This window comes from Elaeis guineensis, chromosome 2 (genome assembly GCF_000442705.2).
Source record: "Elaeis guineensis isolate ETL-2024a chromosome 2, EG11, whole genome shotgun sequence".
Taxonomy (NCBI): Eukaryota; Viridiplantae; Streptophyta; class Magnoliopsida; order Arecales; family Arecaceae; genus Elaeis; species Elaeis guineensis.
In genome coordinates, this window is record NC_025994.2 from 18717595 (window position 1) to 18741929 (window position 24335).

Sequence of the window (24335 nt, forward strand, 5' to 3'; positions counted from 1 at the left end):
ATCTCTTAAAGGAGGTCAAATATCTAAGACAATAAGAATTTCTAATGTAAGTAGAACTTGTATTAAGGGGTTATTTGATTTTGAATAGGATTCAAATCTTATGCCTATTTAAAAAAATCTTCTTTAAGGCTCTTTACTTCTAATTTTCAACAGCCCATGCCTCCCATAAGACCTCCCCACACCCCTTTCTCTTCTCCCTCTCCTCTGTCTTCTAGCTCCAATGCCCAAGGAGCTTGGGTGTCTTCCATCTTCCATGCCCAAAAGGAGTTTAGGCATTTTCTTTGCTTGCTGATTTTCAGACTTTGATTTCTTCATAATTAAGGGAAGAAGAGTAAGAGAAGAAAAGAAGAAAAAAATTAAGGAATGGATCAAAGAGTTGATTGCGATCCAGGCTTTATTCAGATTCGTAGGATGATCATTCTCAGAGAAGAAATATCAACACCAAAGAGAATTATTCTAGACTGATCTTGAGTGAATACCCATAGAGGTTGAGCACTTGCACAGCTAAGGGAGAACCTATCTTCGTTTAGATCTAAATTTGAAGAAAAAAATTATGAAACAGGTATGTGACTCGATCATATATTGAAATTCAGCATGTGTTCAATTTCAGCATATGAAGTGGATCCTTGTGTTCTATATTTTATACATGTATTTTAATCTTCTATTCCACTATATTATTTAGAAAAAAAATTTTGAAACATATATATATATATATATGCCCCGATATAAAATTTCAACAGCAAGCACTTTAGAGAGACAAAGAAAATGATCATTTGTGCAACTTATCATCGTATAGGATGTAGCGAGCAGTCTGCTTTCTTATCTTTCAGACCTCTCTGCAATCAGAAGGTAGTTCATCCGACCTTAAATACTTGAGCAGAGGATCAATCCCATCAGATTTCTCATTAACTTGCTAGACAGCAAGAGGCCCTTTGAGGCTCGAGATTTTTAATATCCCGAAATAGATCCCTTTCTAGTCAGCAGACAATAAGGCTGCTAATTTTGGTAGTGCATCTGCCCTGACATTTTTTGCGCTAGAGACCTGTTGAATATCAAAACTCAAAAAGGATAAAGTTAATCTTTTACCTTCTGAAGGTATCTCTTAATATTTTTCTCTCAGGCCTCGTATCTACCTTTGATTTGTCCAACTACCAGTTGAGAGTCGCTAAAGATCTTCAGATATTGAGCCCCTACTTCTCTTGCAATTTTGAGACCAACAATCAGAGCTTCATACTCTACTTCATTATTGGTAGCCAGAAATTTGAAACGCAGGACATATCCCATGACATCGCCTTCAGGACTAGTTAAGATAAGCTCGGCTCCTAATCCTAATGCATTCGACGAGCCATTGACATGCAAGATCCATAGCTCCTCAGGGTCAGATCCTGTACCTACTTCTTCACTTTGATGGGATAATGTGAAGATTACACCTATTGCGGTCAATCCCTTGTTGTGTCTGTCATCGGTAAAGAACACGTGCAAAACAAAATCCACGCTGATCGAAATTATATCCGACGAAGATCTTCTGATGCTTAAGTCAGTGGAGAGTGGTGAATATAGATAAGTATTTAGAGTGATAGAATATCAGCTCAGAATTGCCTTACCAAATGCTGTTCATTTATCTCCTTTTATAGATGAGTAGTTGATAACTGTCTGTAATGGTTAGACACATAAATTTTGCTTGCTTTGAAATTATGTGATCATAGAGTGGGTGGTTATACCCACCACTGATCATGTTCTGACCATTATGTGCTTCCTGTACTGACAGTTTCAGATAAACCGACTATATGTCGATAATCACAATACATCGATCGTATGTCGGTAGTCGTGAAAGTTTGAATGACCATCGATCAATAATTTTAATATATCGGTGGTCATTGGTTTAAGATCAGCCGAGTTATCACAATTGAAGTTTGTCGATGGCTGAGGATAGTCGACTGTCTATCAGCCAACTAATTCTTAGTCGAAATTTTATGTTTATGAGGCTGATTAAGAGTCAGAATTGAGAGTCAGCTGAAATATCCCAACAATTGCCCCCCACTCCCAAGTCCAAAGTAGTCTGACCTACGTATTGTCACGTGATCTGTCATATTGGAACGGAGGGAGTTGCCATGTGTAGTTTCGAGCCCCGATTCGGTTGCTGGCATTAATGATTTTTTAAAATACAAAATTTTTTCAGCTATTTTGTTGTTTCGATAACTGTGAGATCATCATTGGAATGTCATTTTGGGAAGATAATTCGGCATTTGGAGAATTCGGATGATTTGATTCTATCTAGTAAATTTTGGCCATGTGTGCAGATATCATTGGCTCTATGCTGTTCACGTAGATAATAGTGAGGTGACGTGATATGGGAGTAGGTGCATCGAATCATCCAATCAATGGTCGGTCTTGATGTAGCCATGTATTGATATCTGAGGAAATTTTGATTTGAATAATTTCATCTGGACCGTCAAGGGATCCTATATAAAGTCACTTTTATTTGAACTTTCTGCTTTTGCATTCGTCATTCTCCTCTGCAATAGAAAGTTCTGCCCCAATGTTATGAACTTTCAAAGTTTTCCTATTCCTTGCATCATCTTCGGCTTCAGGTCGAGTTTCTATTCCCTCCTCTTGGATTTTTCTTTTTCTTTTAGGTTTTCTCATTTTCAATGGTAAGTAGAAGTAAGAAAATGAAGGCTTCATCCTCTCGGGATAGTCGGTCAGAGAATTCGACCGACGATTCTCCTTTGGGTCTGGAGGCAGAGGTTTCCTCCTTGTCTGGATCAAATATTGATCAGTTCCAGGAACAGTACTGTATCCCAGAGTAATTTCAACTTTCTGCTCCTGCTCCGGACAGTTGGATAAACTCTCCTCCTCTTGGACAAGTTGCATTCTATGTCAAAGATCTTCAAACTAGTCTTCGATTTTCAATTTCAGAGTTCGTCCGGAATCTTCTTGATTATTATCAACTTTGTCTTGCTCAGCAAGCTCTAAATTTCATTCGGCTGATCATCAGTTTCACCTTGTTGTGTCATCTTATCTCGACCAATCCTTGCCCTTCTCTATTTCAGACTTTCTTTGTTCTCCGTCCTCATCCTAAAACTAAGAGATGGTGGTTTTTCAACCCAAGAAAGTGTCTTTCTTTCATCTCCGATCTTTCATCATCTATTCATGGATAGAAGAACCAATTTTTCTTTACTTCTTCTTCATCTCCTTGGGGATTTCCTTCATGCTAGTGTGATCCAAGAACCAGCCTCAACGAGAATAGTCAAGTTGATATCATCGATCAAAAAGACTTCCTCCGACTTAAAGATATGAAAGTTCCACCACAATGAGAGCTGATGACAGACCATGCTCTCTATGATGTCGGACATAGTTTGGTAACTTCTTTAAGTATAGCATAATCGGTCATGTCACTTTTTTTTTTGTTTGTTTTTGAATTTTGTACTGAACCTTATCTTTTGATTGCAGCCATGTGGATGAGAGCACGAGTTTCAACTGTTGACATCTGCCTACACGCTGTTAAGAAGAGGGCAGCGACCGATGCTGGATCCTCCCGACCACCAAAAATAGTCGAATCAATTTTCAGTCGATACCGGGAAGGGAACCCAATATTCTATCAATGATAGTTTTCAAGTCGGTTATAGCATTGTCAGCTCTGACAATACTTTCTCTGATTGAAGTGCCGTCAGTTAGAGTCGAAATGGCAAGAGATGAAGATGCCACAGCAGAACCATCAGCGGCTCCATCAGTGGAGGTTCGGGCTGAATCAGAAGTCACGATCGAACCAGAATAATCTACTGCTATGCTAGTTGTTCCTCCAGCAGAGTAATCTCGAGCATAGTCAAGCACTGATTTTATGGCGGTCTCAAGTGCGCGATTGCCAACTAGAGATCGGAGAAAGGCACCAGCTACTTTTGTCGATAATGGGTTGTCTGCGGGCCTCCCCACCCTCTTTGACATCAGAATCCCTATCGATGAGTCGGTCTTGGCCAATCCATCATTGGCTAGATGACTCGAAGCTGCACTTCTCCCAACTGATAAGAAGAACAGGAAAAATCGGACAGTGTCCAAAATATTTTTTTCATTTTATCTAGCAATGCTTGGGGTAAGCTTCGGACCTTCCTCTTCTCTCTTTCTCTTTTTTTTTTATCTGACTTGACTTATCTTTTCCTTTTAGTGGATGCACGATATGTATGCTTTAGAGAGCGGATATCAAAAAATCAACCAATCTTCGTCGGGCATGGATAGACAAAGTGGTGGCTGCTAATGCCAAATAGACTGCTTCCATTGAACAACTTCAGGTGACAACTGAATAGGAGAAGAAACTCCAAGAAGAGATCTCCTTTATAATGGCCGACCTTTAGTCCTCCAAAGTCAAACATGAGTTGGCTCGTCAGAGCATCACATCTCTCGAATCCCAGATTAAGAGTAAGAAGCATTCCATCAGTCGGCTCCAGAGAAAGAGATGGATGCATCAAGGAGCCTGAAGCAAAGTACGGAAGGCATCGGACCACCATAGAGAGGCTGGCACTGGCCGATGTAGAGTCGGCCTTCACAAAAGCAGAAGCTGAGTCGGTGAGAGGCGCTCTGAGTCGGCCTTCACAAAAGTAGAAGCTGAGTCAGCGAGAGGCACTCTGAATTTGGCCATCAAGAATTTCAAAGATTCACAAGAATTCAAAGATGAGATTCTTGAGGGTGGATTTGCCTCTTACTGCATCAGATACAAGCATGACAGAGATGCAGTCAGAAAATTATATCTAAACCTGAACTTGAGCAGTATCGTTCCTCCTTGTTTAGGGGAAGAGGTTGCTGAAGAGATCGCTGCACCGGCTGAAGAAAATGCACCGGCTACACCAGAACCTGCTCCAACTACCGACATTGTGTCGGAGCAAAGTGATGAAGAAACCGATTGATGACCGATGTAACACTTTTTTCTTTTTCTTTTTGTAATCAGATAAAGTTTAATTTTGTAATCAGACCTTAGATCCAATTTTGTAATTCTCCTTCTTCAATGAATGGAAAGAAACTTTAAGTATGGAATCTTCTTTTCTTTTGACTTGTTCTATCATTATCGTGGAATCACAGTTAGACAACTGATTATCCATCGATGAATTGAATGTCCAGTAATAACTATAATAGAGTTTGTCTGCTAGTTGGGTGTCAGTCGACATAGCTTATATATTTTTTAGATATTTGATAAATGGTGGTAAGCCAAATATCCTTCGACTAACCGTAGTCAAGTCGATATATTTAAATATTTGATAGATGGTAGTAAGTCGAATATCCTTCGACTGACTGTAGTCAAGTCGATATATTTTTTACTCAATTGAGGTCGAGACGGCATAATATTCTGCTTAGTTAAAATAAGGTCGGCATAAGTAGTCATTCAACTAAAATCAGTCTTTACAATAAAAAATTGAGATATAGTCAGTAAGTCAGTTTTTACAGTAAAAAATCGAAATGTAGTCGGTAAAAATTGATCAATTATTTATCGATCTAATATCATTTTACAGATGTAGTTGATTGAAGCTTTCATAATTCTGAATTTCAATATTTTATTTCGAGTATTGTACATGTGAATAACTTTATTAATAGTATATTTTTAAATTATCAGCATTCCAAGTTTGAAGAAAAATCATTCCATCAAGAGTTTCTAGCCGGTATATATCTGATCGAAGTATCTCGATTCTTCTGTAGGGTCTTTCTCAGTTTGGAGATAATTTTTTCTGATTCAGAGGCTTTGAAACTTCTACTTTTCTTAGGACCAGGTCTCCTGGATGAAAGATCTTCAACTTGACTTTTATATTGTAATATCGGATTATTCTTTACCGATATGCTGACACTCAAACTTGAGCTTGCTGTCGGATTTTTGGAAGTAAATCTAAATCGGCTCTCCGATATTCTGAATTGCTTGGCTCATTATACTGTTTCACTCTTGAATGGTGATTACTCCCGCCATTGGCCGATTGTTGATCATTTTCTTAGCTTGTGGCTGAGGCTGTTAGTCAGTGGGAGGTTGAGTCAGACGATCTCGTAAAAATTTTTTGAGATAGCCACATCGAATCAGGACCTCTATTTTATCCTTGAGTTGAATATACTATTCAGTATCGTGACCATGATCATGATGAAACTGATAATATTTCTTCTTATCATGACTCTTCGGTGGTGCTTTCATCAGTGGAGGATGTTGAAGATACTCTTCTCTTTCGATCTCTATTAAGATCTGTGCATGGAGAGCAGAAAGAGAAGTATAGGAGTCATACCTACCATAGTTGTTCGGCCTTGGACTCTATCATCGAGGTGAAGCTCACTTATTGGTGGTTGACCGACTTGATTCGGTCAGAGCTCTACTTTTTTTTACTTCTTTTTTTGACCTTTTTCTTCTGTCTGGCATCGATCAAAAGTACCCTCATCTGCATGAATATACTTGTATGTGCACTTCAAGAGTTCAACATAGCTCCAGAGGAGAGTTTTATCTAAAGAATAAATGAATCTGGATCCTCTCAGATCTCTCTTCATGATTGATATGGCTATATCTTCATTGAGATCTTTGACCTCAAGTGTGGCTATGTTGAAACGAACCGTAAAATCCCTTAATGTTTCTATCTCACCTTGCTTAATGGAGAAAAGACTGTCTGATGTTCATGGCACCTTTCGGCTAGTACAGAAATGAGCCATAAAAAAGTGCTCAAGCTACTTGGAGAAGTTTATGCTCTTCAGTTGAAGCTCAGAATACTAGGTTGAAGCTCAGAATACTAGGCTCGAGTAGCCTTCCGAATAGTTGCTGGGAAGCCAATGCATAAGAAGGTATCGATTGCCCCCTGGATCATCATGAGAGCTTTATAGCTCTCCAAATGATCAATTGGATCGGTGCAGCTGTCATATGATTCTATCTACGATATTTTGAATCGAGATAGAATCGGTTCATCCAAAATATGCTAAGAAAGAGGTTGGATAGTATGGAAGTCATAGTCGTTAGAGGACTTCCGACCTTCCATTTGAAGTCGGATGAGTTAACGGTCGATCTTCTTAAACTTGCACTCGTAGTCATCGAGCCACTGTTGCTAGAAAAATCCAAGGGTAAAATCTCCTGAAGAACTCGAAGATGGAAGAAGCAGAAGGTGTACACAACGTCTTCCCCTTCTTGATACTATGTACAGGAGAAGAAGAGGGAGAACACCATGAAGGATGAGCGGCATGATAAGAATGTCAAGAACATGGTTGCTCGACTCATTGAGAGCATTGAGACAGTCACCATTCTGGAGATAAAGAGAGTGAACACCGTGGAGGATGGCGGCTGTGCCTGGACGGCACCGAATGAGCCATCGACTCTTCCACCGACAGTTACTGTTGTTGCTATATCTGTTGCTGTTGAAGGCTGTGGACCACCTCCGTTAACACCTTCATTTGCTACATTAGAATAGTAATTTGTGCATCCGTAGTGACTACAGGATGCGAAGAGCTGGGCTCTACCAACGGAGGTGGGGGAGGAATATCTTTCTGGTGGAAAGATTGTCTCACAGATATTGTAGAATATTAAGCTCTGGTCTTAGCCATGATTGCTTGTATTCATCCCTTCCTGGCATGCCAATCTGTTACGGTCAATCCCCTATTGCACCTATCGGTAAAAAATAATTATAAAATAAAATCCACACTGATCAGAATTGTATCCAGTGGAGACCCTCCGATGCTTAAGTCAGTGGATAGTGGTGAACAGTAGATAAGTATTTAGAGTGATAGAGTATTAGCTCAGAATTGTCTAATCAAATGCTGTTCATTTATCTCTTTTTATAGATGAGTAGTTGGTAACCGTTTGTAATGATTAGACATGTGGATCTCGCTTGTTTCGACATTATGTGATCATGGGATGGGTGGTTATATCCATCACTGATCATGTTCTGACTATCATACACTTTCTGTACTGGCAGTTTCAGATAAGCCGACTATATATCGATAATCACAATACGTCAATTGTATATCGGTACTCATGCAAGTCCGAATGATCATCGATCGGTAACTCTGATATATCGATGGTTATTAGTTTGAGATCAGTCGAGTTATCACAATTGGAGTTTGTCAATGGCTGAGGATAGTCGACCATCGGTCGGCCAACTGATTATTAGTTGATATTTTATGTTTATGAGGCTGATTAAGAGTTGGAATCGGAGGTCGGCTGAATTGTCCCAACAACACCCTTCCCTTATCTATTGCTACTTGTTTCGGCTAAAATCAGAAGGTGGGCAATGGAGCCTTGCGCAGTGGTGCTGGAGGAACCTGTAAAATAAAGTCCGAACTGAAGATTTTCGCTCCAATGAGGACCCTCCGACACCCAAGTCAGGAATCAGAGATTAATAGAAGCAGTAACTAGTTCTTTGAGAGGGATTACTTATCTAGGTCCTCAGGACTTTAGTTATGTATAGAGAATATGGCCCAACAACCATGGAAACATGAGATTCCGAGGTTGTTGGGTTGTTAGACGTGCTGTTAGTGGGTGAGATATTCTAGTCCTTATCTACTCCCACAAGATATGGGGGGTTAGTTACATTCAAACTTATCCACTCGGGGTGGATGGCTACTGCACGTGTCAAAGAACTGGTAAACCGAGGTCATGGAAGAACCTCACATGACAAACAGACCACATAGCAGACTGGATGCAAATAGCTCAGTTTCACATGCCTCTGCTTGATAGTTGAGTCAGCAATCATGACGATAGCTCACTGACTTGAGGTATTCTATGATAACACACCGATTTGAGATATTCACGGTATCACCATAACACTTGATATTGAAATAAGCCAAGAAAAAAGAATATTTATATCATAGAAGAAATATATGGAAAGCCTCCTGAAGAAATTCAAAATATATTAGTACAAACCAGTTGCTACATCATTTGTAACTAATGAAAAACTATAAAGGGAGGATGGATCGAAGAAGGTGAATGCCTCAATTTATAGGAGCTTAATCAGAAGTCTACTTTATCTGACAACTACTTGACCTGACATATTGTATGCTACAAATCTATTATTAAGATTTATGCAAAGTATAAGCCAACTGCACTATGGAGCTGCAAAAAGAGTCCTTCGATATTTACAAGAAACCAAAGATTACGGCATATGGTAAGATTACTTGGATATACAGAGAGTGATTGGGTAAGTTCCATCATTGATATGAAGAATACTTTAGGCTATGCTTTCTCGCTTTGTTTTGGAGCCTTCTCTTAGACATCCAAAAAGCAAGATTCAGTAGCGCAATCATCGGTAGAAGTAGATTATGTTGCAGCTATAGGACCAACAAGTTAAGCCATATGGTTTCGAAGAATTTTTGAAGATATGGGCGAGCAACAAGAAGAAGCTACTAAGATTTTATGTGACAATAAATCAGCCATCGTAATGACAAAGAATTCTTTATTTCACAGCAGGACTAAGTATATTTTGATTAAATATTTTCTACAAGAAGCAGAATCTAATGGAGAGGTTGAGTTCAACTATTGCAAGACAGAAGATCAGCTGACAGATATTTTCATGAAGGCACTACCATAAGTTAAATACGAACTATTTAGAAGTATGCTTGTAGTAACACAAATGTGTATTAAGAAGAAGTGTTAAAAAGTAATGCACATTTGAAAGACCAAGAGAAGTCTAGAAGGACCAAGGCTATCAAGAGAATTGTCTAGGAAGGAAAAATCTCGAAGTGAAATTTATTATAATTCTTGGAACTTGGGAAGTTGGTAGAAAACTTCGAAATAACTAAAGTTGGTAGAAGACTCTAGAGCAACTAAAGATGGTTTGACACAACTATAAATAAGCTTAAAGTGTACCATAGAAAGCAATAAAAAAATCAATAATCAATAATTAAGCCAAAGGTCTAAGTACAAAGTCTTGTTCTCTCTTTCAACTAATAGCAACTCTTCCTTCCAAATTTCCGCATTTTCAACCCTTTCAATTTCTATATATTTTCTAATCATAAAATCATTATTCCAACTATCATTTCTCCTCTATTATTTTAATCTATCACCTTAGCTATTTTCATCAAAAAAAAAAGGTAACAGTGGTGTAATATCAAGGGACAAATAATGTGATCTCTAAAATCATGCTAACAACCTAAAACCATATTAATAACATGTGATCACATGCATGAAATCATGCTAATATACATAAACTGATCTTTTTGAACATTTGGCAATCTAATAACACTCCTCTTCGTCGGTTTATTTTAATGTTTTTCAAATGGTTCTTCGGAAAACAGAAACAGAAACCAGATAATAATCATGATATTCTGCATGATAACAGCATGCCTGAGAATGAGACTTACACCTTGGAGTAATTGCTGGAATAAGGACAGGTCAATTAATCATTTCAGCTTGATGTTGGCGTTCCAACTTGAGCTCAATGGCCACCTTGCCTGGCCTCTCAGGTTGCACTGCACTTTATAAACATGCATATAATCGCTTGCTTGAGTTTATCCAATTCAATGGTCCGAGCCCGAGCAAAAAACCAAGAAGCAAAATTGACCAAAATTCAAATCACACTTCAAATTGGCTAGGAACTAATGGTTTCTTGTCATATATATGTCTAGATTAGTGCAAGCAAATCCTATAGCAAGAAAACTAAAGCAGCAGAACACATTTCCAACTTAGCTGTTCATAACAAAATGGATCAATAAACTGTGTAGGAACTGGAATCTAGGAGAAGAGAGTTCGCTTTCCCTGTGTGTGTGAATGACACAGTCTGAAGTTGTGATGGAAATTTAACAAGTAGAGAAACCAAGCAAAATATGTGAAAGATGCAGCGAACAAATCAAACACAGAAACATCAAGATTTACGTAGAAAACTTCCTCAATATGAGGAGTAAAAACCACGGCCCGACACCCACAACTTTTACTATAATCAAATAATGGGAATACACAAGATTTCTCTCTAGTTATCAACAACCAGAGGCATACATCAACTTCTCAACACAATAAATCATCAAGAATCAATATTCTTGGCAGCCACAAACATCTAATGATGCAACAAGTGAAGTTGAGAAGATATTACCAGAAAATAGAAGAATTTTGAAGAAAATGGTAAGCAGAAACTAAAGAAAAAGGACTCCAATTCTGATCTCCACCATCCAGATTGAAGAACCAGGTGTCGAGAATGTGCAGACCAAATTTCAGTTTGATCCAACGGTGAACGAATTCTCGGCGACCACTTTTACGAAGACTGTACAAATAAATCTGAAAAAAGAACGATCTCTCTTTTTGCCGTCTAATGTTTCTGATCTTCAAAACCTCTTTTTCTATGTGGGTGCTCTCCAAAATTACCTTTTTTAAACACTAGGATTTCTTTTGGAGCAAAATAAAAAATGAGTCATCAATATGGATTTTGACCCATATAGGCTTTGGGCCATTCTCCACATAGGAGAGACCCAACCCAACAAATCTCCCCCTCTCGACTATGTGGAGAGGGTCGTCATCCCAGCAATATGACGACAAGCTTTGATCTTCTCTGATGGTAATGCCTTTGTCAACATATCCGAACCATTATGATCAGTGGATACTCTCTCAAGTAGTAACAACTTAGCATTCAATACATCTCTAATCCAATGGTACCTCACATCAATATGTTTCGATCTCGAGTGAAAAGTAGAGTTCTTAGCAAGGTGAATAGCACTTTGACTATCACAGAACAGGACATATCGATCTTGCTTGAAGCCTAGTTCCTGAAGAAATTTTTTCATCCATAGCAACTCCTTGCAAGCTTCAGTAGCTGCAATAAACTCTGCCTCTGTGGTAGAAAGTGCAACATATTTTTTCAATCTTGATTGCCAAGCCACAGCTCCCCCTGAAAAAGTGATCAAGTAGCCTGAGGTAGACTTGCGAGAATCAACATCCCCAGCCATGTCTGCATCTGTGTAACCAACTAACACAGGTTTCTCACTTCCAAAACAAAGACTCAGACTAGAAGTACCCCGCAAATATCTCATAATCCACTTCACCGCATTCTAATGGTCTCTCCCTGGATTTGAAAGAAAACGGCTTACCATGCCAACTGCATGAGCTATGTCTGGCCTCGTACATACCATTGCATACATCAAACTACCTACTACTGAACTATAAGGTACACTTTGCATGTCTTCTTTTTCTTCATCAGTAGAAGGACTTTGTTTACTACTCAATCTAGTAGCAATAGAGAAAAGAGAGCTAACCGCTTTGGCTTTATCCATTTTGAATCTTTGAAGAACCTTTTCAATGTATTTTTCTTGTGATAAATACAATTTCTTTGTAGTTCTTTCCCTAGTGATCCTCATGCCAAGAATTTGCTTAGCAGGCCCTAAGTCTTTCATGGCAAAGAACTTGCACAACTGTTTCTTCAGGCCATCAATTCTAGAAGCATTCCTACTGACAATTAATATGTCATCAACATAGAGTAAAAGAATAATAAAATCAGCATCAGAGAATTTTTGCACAAAAACACAATGATCAGTGGTAGTTTTGTGTAGCCTTGCTCCCCCATAATTGACTCAAATTTTTTGTACCATTGTCTGGGTGCTTGCTTCAAACCATAAAGACTTTTGTTCAACTTGCATACAAAATCTTCTTTTTCTTTTACTCTAAAACCCTCAGACTGTTCCATGTAGATCTCCTCCTCCAAATCACCATGGAGAAAAGCAGCTTTTACATCCATCTGCTCAATCTCCAAATCAAGACTAGCGGCTAAGCCAAGAACAACCCGAATAGATGACATTTTCACAACAGAAGAAAATATTTCTTCAAAATCAATTCCTTTTCTCTGACTGAATCCTTTAACCACCAATCTGGCTTTGTATCGTGGATGAGGGTTATGTTCTTCGTGTTTAACTCTATAAACCCACTTATTTTTTAGAGCCTTCTTGTCTTTAGGCAATTTCACTAGCCCATATGTATTATTCTCGTGCAAGGAATTTATTTCATCTTGCATGGCCTCAATCCACTCCTCTTTCTGCTCACTATCTACAGCCTCTTCAAAACTCTCAGGTTCTCCTCCATCAGTCAATAAGACATATTCATCAGTGGAATACCTAGTAGACGGCTATCATATTCTAGTAGATTTTCTGAGTGGCATTGTTGGAGAGGTTTCTATCACTGCTGGCTGATCATGATCATTATCATCTGTCTCATTGTTTACAGGCTCATCTGCATTTTGTTCAAGGACTGGTGTGGAAGGGACTATCTCCAAATCAATCAAATTATCAGTGTATTGAGGCACTGATTTCTCAGTCTTGTCAATATCCTGTATTGTCTGGTTCTCTATAAACACAGCATCATGACTTCTAATGAGTTTCTTGCCAATAGGATCATAAAACCTATAACCAAACTCATCCTGACCATAACCCACAAAAATACACTGTTTTGTCTTCACATCGAGCTTGGATCTCTCATCTTTGAGAATATGCACAAATGCCTTGCATCCAAAGACCCGCAAATGATTATAAAAAATATCCTTGCCTGTCCAAACTCTGTTGGGTACATCAAACTGCAAAGGAACACATGGTGAGAGATTTAATACATGAACAACAGTATTTAAAGCTTCTCCCCAAAAGGATCTAGGTAACTTTGCTTGTAAAAGCAAACATCTGACTCTTTCAATCAATATTCTGTTCATTCTCTCAGCCAACCCATTCAACTGTGGTATCTTTGATGGTGTTTTCTGATGCCGAATACCTTGCTGTTTGCAATATTCATCAAATGGCCCTGAATATTCACCCCCATTATCTGTATGGATACATTTCAACTTTTTTCCTGTCTCTCTCTCAACTGAAGCTTGAAACTGTTTGAAGACATCTAATACTTGATCTTTATGCTTCAAAGTATAAGCCCACAACTTTCTTGAATGGTCATCAATGAAAGTAGCAAAGTAAAGTGAACCACCAAGTGTACTTGTCTTCATAGGACCGCACAAGTCAGAATGCACCAAGTCAAGTATGTTCTGCTGTCCGGAAGAAGGATGTGACTTGAAAGACACTCTATTCTGTTTTCCTGCTAAGCAGTGAGCACACTTCTGTAAATGTGTACTCATCATACCAGATAATAGATTCTTCTTGACCAATAAAGTCATTCTCTTCTCACTCATATGACAAGTCTTTGATGCCACAACTCTGTTTCACTCATATTCTCTACTGCATTAACAACATCTTTGGAGAGCCTTGCGTGCAACAAATACAAAGTGAAAGACTTCTTGCCTCTAGCCACAACCATAGCACCTTTGGTGAGTTTCCACTGGCCATTGGAGAAAATATTACAAAAACCATCATCATCCAGTTTACTTGCTGAAATCAAATTCAAACGGATGTCTGGAACATGCTTCACATGCTTGAGAACTAATTTGGTACCATTGTTTGTCTCTAAGCAAATATCTCCAATGCCAACAACTTTAGCAACACCGTCATTACCCATCTTCACAACCCCAAAGTCACCGACCGTGTAAGATGTAAAGAACTCCTTTCGAGAAGTAATATGTGTCGAAGCACCACTATCAATCACCCAACTAGTTTCGTCATATGCTAGGTTGACAATATCACTGTCATAAACAAGAAAAAAATCTTCGGTAGTGGTGGCAACTCGTCCTTCATTGTTGTTATCATCATTATTTTTTTCTTTATCTTTATTATTTTTGTTCTCTCACTTTAACTGTCTGCAAAATCTTTTGATGTGCCCTTTCTTACCGCAATGATAGCACTCAATATTTGCAAACTTATTTCTGGACTTGCTTCTGCTACCTTCTTTATTCTTCGGCCCATGGCTCTTACTTCTCCTCCTGGTCTCAGCAACTAGAACATCTGACTGTGAAGAGGAATATTGTGATTTTCTTCTCATCTCTTCATTCAAAACACTACTTTTAGCCATATCCATTGTGATCACACCATTAGGAGCTGAGTTAGATAACGATGTTCTAAACGTCTCCCATGAGTCCGGTTGTGTACCAAGAAGCCATAAGCCCTGCACTTCTTCATCAAATCTAATACCCATAGCAGCTAGTTGATTTATGATTCCCTGAAAGGTGTTCAGATGATCTGTCATGGGGGTATTATCTCGATATTTCAAAGCCATCATCTGCTTGATTAAATACAGCTTATTATTTTCAGTCCTCCCTGCATATAACTGCTCAAGCTTAGTCCACAAAGTTCGTGCATGTGTCTCTCCAATAATGTGGTTCAATACATTATCCTCAACCCACTGTCTGATGTATCCACATACTTGTCTATGTATCAAGTTCCACTCTTCATCAGTTTTATCAACAGGTTTTTCAAAAGCAAACACAGGTAAGTGGTATCCTTTCACATAAAGAACATCCTCCATTTTTTATTTCCAAACAGCATAATTAGATCCATTCAAATTGATCATTCTATTTGAATTAACTTCCATTGTTCGACACAGGACAACGAATCAACGAACCTGGCTCTGATACCACTTTTGATGGAAATTTAACAAGTAGAGAAACCAAGCAAAATATGTGAAAGATGCAGCGAATAAATCAAACACAGAAACACCAAGATTTATGTAAAAATCCTCCTCAATATGAGGAGTAAAAACCACGGCCCGACACCCACAACTTCCACTATAATCAAATAATGGGAATACACAAGATTCCTCTCTAGTTATCAACAATCAGAGGCATACATCAACTTTTCAACACAATAAATCATCAAGAATCAATATTCTTGGCAGCCACAAATATCTAATGATGCAACAAGTGAAGTTGAGAAGATATTACCAGAAAATAGAAGAATTCTGAAAAAAAATGGCAAGCAGAAACCAAAGAAAAAGGACTCCAATTCCGATCTCCACCATCCAGATTGAAGAACCAAGTGTCGAGAATGTGCAAACCAAATTTCAATTTGATCCAACGGTGAACGAATTTCCGGCGACCACTTTTGCGAAGGCTGCACAAATAAATCTGAAAAAAGAATGATCTCTCTTTTTGCCGTCTAATGTTTTTGATCTTCAAAACCTCTTTTTCTATGTGGGTGCTCTCCAAAATTACTTTTTTTAAACACTAGGGTTTTTTTTGGAGCAAAATAAAAAATGAGTCATCAATATAGGTTTTGATCCATATAGGCTTTGGGCCATTCTCCACATAGGAGAGACCCAACCCAACAAGTTGGATAGGAAATGCAAATCAGGAGGTATCCCTTCTCCTTCTGAGGGTCATCAAGGAAGAATCCTTCAGACTGTGATCGACAGACCCCGATGCTATGCGGCCGGTGCAATAGGAGCATGTCCCGGCTCGGCATGAGTACGGCAAAGCCAATCCTGCAACTTCAGCTGAGTCTAGAATGTAAGCATCGTCTGGGGCTTCTAACTCATGCTCCTTTCCATCTGGGCTGATGAGCTTCACCTTGTAGACTGCCATTGCACTTGTCCTAAAACATCTTGATGAGCTCAAGACAAGTGGTTTTGAGATGGTCCTTGAGAAGCCCAGAGAGGAAGGGCTCTTGGGCAGCATAGAAAGGCCTTGGCTTTTAGTGGTGCTCTGGAGTGTGCAGATGGTCTTTGAGAGAGTAGTGGTTGACATTTTGAAACCTGAAGAGACAAGACAAGAGAAATGCTGAAGATAAATAAGCATTAAGCATTGAACAAAACATTCCAAATTCTAAGCATTACCACTTCAAGAAAACCCTTGATAAGTTTCTAAGTACAACAGTCGTCAGAACAGAGCCTCAATAAGAGGCCATTATTTCTGCTAACAAAGAGTAAACTCAGGTGACAGCCAATTGCTATCAATAACATATGGAGGTAAACATAATCATATGATCAACAATTAGATCAGGTACATGTTCAACTTGTCGGTCCTCAGACACTGCCATGCCCCATGCTTACTGTTGGTGCAAAAATCTGCTTGCGCCGGAGAAGCTGGAGTCGGGGAAGCCGCGGTCGCCGCCGGGACCTGCAAGGGAAGTCTAAACCGGAGGTGGGGTTGCTCCGGCAAGACCCTCCGACGCTCAAGTCAGTTCTCTGCCTCAACAAGAATGGAGTGCTCGAACGGAGAATTTAGCAGAGTTTTGAGATAAGAAATGAGCTTAGAGAATAACGTATCTGAGTCCCCCTTTTATAGGCGGAGGGGGCAATGGATTGATGGCGACGTTTGTAACCGTCTGGTAGTGGGCCACCCATGATCAGGGGAATTGATTGCGAAGGATAGTGGAGTAGACACGTGGCTATTGTTACGGCCTGCTACGTAGAGCCAGTTGCAGGTAGTGGAGCGGCGTCCGTTGCCGCTAGCTGTCAGGGAGTAGTGGAGTCGCGCAGCACCTGCCGCAGGGAGTGGAACAGAATCATGGCCGTTGACACAGCCTGTCAGAGAGTAATGGGTCCACCGCAGGGGGTGATGGAGCCGCGCGGAATCCGCTACAAGAAGTGGAACAGGATCATGGTTGTTATTGTGACCTACCAAGGGGCGCGGACCTGTTGATTGAAGCTTGGCAGCGGTCGGAGTCTGGCCTCTGTAGAGGTCTGGGAGGGGTCCTCCTGTTGGTTGGGGTTGTGGGTGGAGCCCGACTTCCGTGGGAGTCCGGGCGGAACCCTCTCGGAGCTGAAGCTACTGGCGGAGTCCGACTCCCGTAGGAGTCCGAGCGGAGTCCTCTGCAATCAAAGTTAAAGGTGAAGTCCGGCTCCCGTGGGAGTCCGGATGGAGCTTACCAGCAATTGATACCGAGGCGGAGCCCGGCTCCCGTAGGAGTCCGGGCGGAGCCGTTCTGTAGCCGATGTCGGAGGCGGAGCCCAGCTCCCGTAGGAGTCCGGGCGAAGCCGTTCTGCAGCTGATGTCGGAGGCGGAGCCCGACTCCCGTAGGAGTTCGGGCGTAGCCGTTCTGTAGCTGATGTCGGAGGCGGAGCCCAGCTCCCGTAGGAGTCCGGGCGGAGCCATTCTGTAGCTGATGTCGGAGGTGGAGCCCAGCTCCCGTAGGAGTCCGGGCAGAGCCGTTCTGCAGCTGATGTCGGAGGCGGAGCCCGGCTCCCGTAGGAGTCCGGACGGAGCCGTTCTGTAGCTGATGTCGGAGGCGGAGCCCGGCTCCCGTAGGAGTCCGGGCGGAGCCGTTCTGCAGCTGATGTCGGAGGTGGAGCCCGGCTCCCGTAGGAGTCCGGGTGGAGCCGTTCTGTAGCTGATGTCGGAGGCGGAGCCCAGCTCCCATAGGAGTCCGGGCGGAGCCGTTCTGTAGCTTCTACAGCTGATGTCGGAGGTGGAGCCCGGCTCCCGTAGGAGTCCGGGCGGAGCCGTTCTGTAGCTGATGTCGGAGGCGGAGCCCGGCTCCCGTAGGAGTCCGGGCAGAGCCGTTCTGTAGCTGATGTCGGAGGTGGAGCCCGGCTCCCGTAGGAGTCTGGGCGGAGCCGTTCTGCAGCTGATGTCGGAGGCGGAGCCCGGCTCCCATAGGAGTCCGGGCGGAGCCGTTCTGTAGCTTCTGCAGCTGATGTCGGAGGCGGAGCCCGGCTCCCGTAGGAGTCCGGGCGGAGCCGTTCTGTAGCTGATGTCGGAGGCGGAGCCCGACTCCCGTAGGAGTCCGGGCGGAGCCCTTCTGTAGCTTCTGCAGCTGATGTCGGAGGCGGAGCCCGGCTCCCGTAGGAGTCCGGGCGGAGCCGTTCTGTAGCTGATGTCGGAGGCGGAGCCCGGCTTTCGTAGGAGTCCGGGCGGAGCCGTTCTGTTCCGTCGTCGATTCTGCTGGGGGTTTCGGCTGTGGGTATTTTATACCCAACACCAGTCCCCCTACTTCTGAGTTTGAATTTCAAACGAAAGAAGTACAGAGAGAGAGAGGGGTACAGCCAGAACCGTCCCTTCGAATCCTGTGCACTGCCGCCTCCAGATATTTTGGCATTTAATGTGTGTACGTTAGAGCCCGCTTTTCGGTGAAGGTGACCTGAAGAGTCTTTTCGGAACCTCCATCGAAACGCGATCCCCAAGCGCCGTGCCACGGGAATCTGCGAACGGTCAACCCTCGATAGCAGTGAAGGGGATAAGCGTGTCACGTGGCACGCACCAGTTGGCCCAGGAAGACCCGCCGCCATAACTGCGCTAGGATCCATCGGCTATTTAAACCCCCTAGTCCTTTCACGGCTTCATCTTGGCGCCCTTCTTTCGCCTGAGAGCCTTGCTTCCCTCGCACCAGTCCTTGCCTTCTTCAGCCCCCCAATCCTTCTCTGAGGGTTTCCACACCATGTCCTCTACCCTGGAGGCTGTTCTTGAGGGGATTTTTAGGGCTTGGAGGAAGGTGAGGAGGAGAACGGCGGCCGGTGAGAATCTCCGTCGTTTTAAAGGGGGCTCGGGGAAGAATTCCTTCAACAACAGGGGTTTAGTAATGGGGGCTGTCGGTGAAGTTATTCTGCCTGCGAATTTCGGAGTAGCAAGGCGGGGTGATACCGGTCAAGAGGGCAGAGCTGCCGTCATAAACCATGACGGGATCCTTGACGCCGTCGGGGCCGAGGGATCGGAGGCGGTCGGCGTCGACGGCGGGGCAATGGAACTTGTTGCGGGGACGGTGGAAGTAGCGCATGCCGACCTTGCCGGAGCATTTTGAGTGGCGGCTGTCGTGGGGCATTCGAAGATGAGGCACATCTCTGGCGTCGCTACCGCTTCCAAGGTGACTCCGGTTCTTCTTGAAATAGGTCTTCGCTACTGCCGCCGTTGCCCTTACCTCCTCCGAAGATCTATCCCACCCTTTTCCCGCTAGGGTTGGGACTTCGGAGACAGAATGAGGCGAGATGGGGCGAGAGCTGTTACACGCACTGGAGAACGCGATCGAGAAGGACAGAGGCGGGAAGAGGAGTTTGCAGCTCAGAGCGGCCTCCGGTGCACCCTTCCCGAGGCTTGTGATGACGTGTATCTTCTTCTTCTTTTTTTCCTGACCCACCGGGTCCTGTAACGTATACTCTTGTTAAATGAAAAAGAGATTTTGTTACCTCGTCTGCATCTCACCTTAAATAGTTGTCTGTCAAACTTCTTCATTTTCCTTTCCTTCTCTTCGTCTGCATCACGTCGTCCCAAGGTCGTCGACGACCTCTTTTGTTCATGTGGGGTTGTCGTTTGCCGAGCTACTTTTCGGTTCTTACGCTGTTCGAAGATATCCGATTGTCATTCCGTCGACGGTTGCAGGTTCGCTTGGGGCCCTTCGGGCCCGAAGTCCCTCCTAGGGCTTGAATTTGGGGGTTCGAGCTTCCGTTGCCTTCGGGCACTGTTTGCTTTCCTTTTTTGCTTGGGTTTTTTCTCTGCTGAAGTCGGAGCTAAGTTCGGCTCCCTTGGGAGTCCGAACGGAGAAGCCCTCCTGAAGTTGGAGTAGCCTGGCTCTCGTAGGGGTCAGGGCAAAGTCTCCCTGTGATCAAAGTCGTAGGCAAAGTTCGGGTCCCGTAGGGATCTGGACAAGGCCTATCAGCAGTTGCTGTTGTCAGCGGAGCTCGACTCCTGTAGGAGTCCGGATGGAGTTGTCCTGCGGCTGATGTCGGTGATGGAACCCGACTCCCGTAGGAGTCCGGGTGAAGCCTTCCTTGGCGTCGGAACCCGGCTCCCGTAGGAGTCCGGATGAAACCTTCTTTGGCGTCGTGGAGGGAACCCAGCTCCCGTAGGAGTCTGGACCTTTCATTTTGCTCGAGCCGGCATGAGGTTTTCCTCTCGTTATCAGCCTGGCTTGTGGGGGCGCGTTAGGGCACTGTAAGGCCTCTCCCCCCTCCGATCTAAAAGAACCGGGCCTTCGACTTTGCTCGTGTCAGGGCGGGGTTCTCCTCCTGTCCCTGACATGGCTGTGGGGGCACATTAGGGCGTTGTAAAGCCTCTCCCTCCATCCGGTCTAAAGGAACCGGGCCTTTGACTTTGCTCAAGTTAGGGCGAGGTTCTCCTCCTGTCCCTAACAGGGCTGTGGGGGCACATATGGGCGTTGTAAGGCCTCTCCCCCAATCCGGTCTAGAAGAACCGGGCCTTCGACTTTACTCAAGTTAGGGCGAGGTTCTCCTCCTGTCCCTAACAGGACTGTGGGGGCACATATGGGCGTTGTAAGGCCTCTCCCCCCATCCAGTCTAAAAGAATCGGGCCTTTGACTTTGCTCAAGTTAGGGCGAGGTTCTCCTCTTGTCCCTAACAGGGCTGTGGGGGCACATATGGGCGTTGTAATATCGGGCAACTTTCTGTCTGTAGGCTGCCATTCGAACCTGAGTAATCTCCCGCCTTTCTTCCAGTAGGTCGAGGTTGGTTCTGAGACTTTGTGCATTTTGGGATTCATCGAATGCCACGACTCGTGCCGACGGGAGTTTAAGCTCGATCGGGATGACGGCTTCCGTACCGAAGGCTAAAGCAAAGGGAGTCTCCCCCGTAGGTAGCCTCTGGGTGGTTCGATATGCCCATAGCACGTGATAAAGCTCGTCCGCCCAAGTTCCTTTTGCTTTTTCCAGCCTTGTCTTAATTCCCTGCAACAGGGTTCTGTTAGTTACCTCAGCTTCGCCGTTCGCCTGAGGGTGGGCTACTGATGTGAAGTTGTGGGAGATGTTTAGATCTTCACAGAATTCGGCGAATCGTGCTTCCGCGAATTGCCGTCCGTTATCAGTGATTAGGGTTCTAGGCAGACCGAACCTGCACACGATTGACTTCCAAACGAAATCTTGTACTTTTGCTTCTGTGATTTTTGCTAGTGGTTCGGCCTCGACCCATTTGGTGAAGTAGTCGATCGCCACAAGGAGGAACTTTCTTTGCCCAGACGCCATGGGAAAGGGGCCAAGAATATCCATCCCCCATTGTGCAAAAGGCCATGGGGCACTCAAAGGTGTGAGCTTGGTAGCGGGTTGTCTCTGGACGTTGGCGTATCTCTGGCATCGATCACACTTTTTGACATATTCAATCGAATCACGATGCATTGTTGGCCAGTAATACCCTTGGCGGAGTAGCTTGTGGGATAAAGATCTGGCACCCAAATGGTTTCCGCAAGCCCCCTCGTGTACTTCCCATAAAGCGTAGTCAGCTTCTGAGGGCCGGAGACACCTTAAGAGGGGCAAGGAGTATGATCTTTTGTATAATTTGTCCTCATAAAGGATGTACCGGGAGGCTTGATTTTGGAGTTTTCGGGCCTCTTTCGCATCCTGGGGGAGAATTCCATCCCTAAGATAGGTTATCAGTGGGTCGACCCAGCTGGGCTCGTGGTCGATCTCCATTACGGGCCGCGGTTCTTTCGTACTCGGATGTTTTAGAACTTCAAAGAGGATGCCCTTGGGCAATTCGGCCGGAGCCGATGTCGCCAGTTTGGAGAGAAGATCGGCTCTAGTATTCTCCGACCTTGGAATCTGCCTGATGTCGAAACTGCTAAAGGTGGGGGTGAACTCCTTCACTTTCTCAAGATATTTGGCCATACTGTCCTCCCGTGCTTCATAGCTCCCGCTGACTTGCCCCACCATAAGTTGGGAGTCGCTGTGCACCCGGAGTTGACCTATTCCAAGCTCTTTGGCGACCCTTAATCCTGCAATCAGAGCTTCATATTCTGCTCCATTGTTTGTTGCGAGGAACTCGAAATGCAGAGCGTACTCCGCGACGACTCCCTCCGGGCTGACCAAGATCAGGCCTGCACCCGCGCCTGCCATGTTGGAAGATCCGTTCACATAGAGGGTCCAAAAGCAATTGGAGGGACTGGCTTCTTCATTGGGGGAGTTCGGTTGAGTCTTCAGGTCGTCAACTTTGCTTTGCTCAGGTTCGGCCTCCTCGGGGATGGTGCACTCTACTATGAAATCTGCCAATATTTGGGCTTTGATTGCTGGTCTAGGTTTGTAGTTGATGTCGAATTCTGTGAGCTCGATTGCCCATTTCGCCATTCTCCCAGAGGTATCAGCTCGGTGCAAAACCGCCTTGATCGGCTGATCGGTGAGTAGCGTCACCGTGTGCCCTTGAAAGTAAGGTCGGAGTCTCCGAGCTGCAATCAACAAGGCGTAGGTCAGTTTTTCTAATTTAGTATACCTGGTCTCGACGTCCCTCAGCACGCGGCTAATGTAGTAGACCGGCCGCTGGACTTTCATTTCTTCTTTGACAAGGACAGCTGCGAGGGCTGTGGGAGAGACTGCCAGGTACAAAAATAATTCCTCCCCAGGTTCGGGTTTCGCCAGCAGTGGGGGTGAGCTAAGGTAGCCTTTTAATTCTTCGAATGCCTGTTGGCATTCAGAGGTCCAACAGAAGTTCTTCGGCCGCTTGAGGGTTTGAAAGAAGGGCAAACATCGTTCGGCCGACCTCGCGACAAAGCGATTAAGAGCCGCAATCCTCCCCGTGAGGCACTGAACCTCCTTGATTGACCTTGGGGCGGTCATCTCTTGGATGGCGCGAATTTTCTCTGGATTGGCCTCAATCCCGCACCCTGATACCATGAAGCCCAGGAACTTTCCTGAGGTTACCCCAAAAGCACATTTGGTCGGGTTCAGCTTCATTTTATACTTTCGAAGAGCGCCAAAGGTTTTCTCAAGGTCGGCGACATGATTTCTGGAAGACCTGCTTTTTACAAGCATATCGTCCACGTAAACCTCCATGTTTCGGCCGATCTGCTCTTTGAAGATTTTGTTCACCAGCCGTTGATAGGTGGCGCCCGCGTTCTTAAGACCGAACGGCATGACCCTGTAGCAGTAAAAGCCGCGATTAGTGATGAAAGCTGTCTTTTCTTCATCTTCCGATGCCATTCTAATCTGGTTATAGCCGGAGAACGCGTCCATAAAAGTTAGGAGCTCATGGCCTGAGGTAGCGTCCACCAGTTGGTCGATTCTGGGAAGGGGGTAGCTGTCCTTTGGACAAGCCTTATTCAGCTTTTTGAAGTCGATACACATCCTCCACTTGCCGTTTGCTTTCTTGACCAAAACAACATTGGAGATCCACTCAGGATAATTGACTTCCTTAATAAATCCGGCCTTGAGAAGCTTATCTACTTCCTTGGCTATCGCCTTCTGCCTCTCTGGGGCATGACTCCGAATTTTTTCTTTTGTAGGCCGATGTTTAGGGTTGACCGCCAGATGATGTTCCATGACTTCTGTGTCGATCCCTGGCATATCCGTCGGGACCCATGCGAAAACGTCCGCATTTCTTCGGAGGAAATCTACGAGACGCGTCCGCACCTCCTCCCCTAGGTTGGAGCCAATTAACACCACATGCTCCGTGTTCCCATCATTCAAAGGGATTGGTATTAGGTCTTCGATAGGACCGCCCCTCTCTTCAGTGAGGTCATCGCGAGCATCCAATCCATCGACCGGATAGAGGTCCGCTTGATCGCTCCTTTGCAAGGCGATGTTGTAGCAATGTCTGGCCAGGGCTTGGTCTCCCCGGACTTCTCCGATCCCCTGGCTGGTGGGGAACTTCAATTTCAAATGATAGGTTGAAACAACAGCTCTGAGGGCAT

General features: G+C 44.0%; 1 protein-coding gene across 1 annotated transcript; it reads right to left on the minus strand.

Annotated features, from left to right (window-relative positions):
- Nucleotides 1–16124: 16124 nt before the first annotated feature.
- Nucleotides 16125–16812, minus strand: LOC140855230 (ferredoxin-3, chloroplastic-like). Its single transcript, XM_073251105.1, has 2 exons — nucleotides 16780–16812; nucleotides 16125–16553 (listed from the first exon to the last, which is right to left on the minus strand). Exons 1-2 carry the CDS (start codon nucleotides 16810–16812, stop codon nucleotides 16125–16127), a joined length of 462 nt encoding a protein of 153 aa, XP_073107206.1.
- Between the last annotated feature and the right edge of the window lie 7523 nt (nucleotides 16813–24335).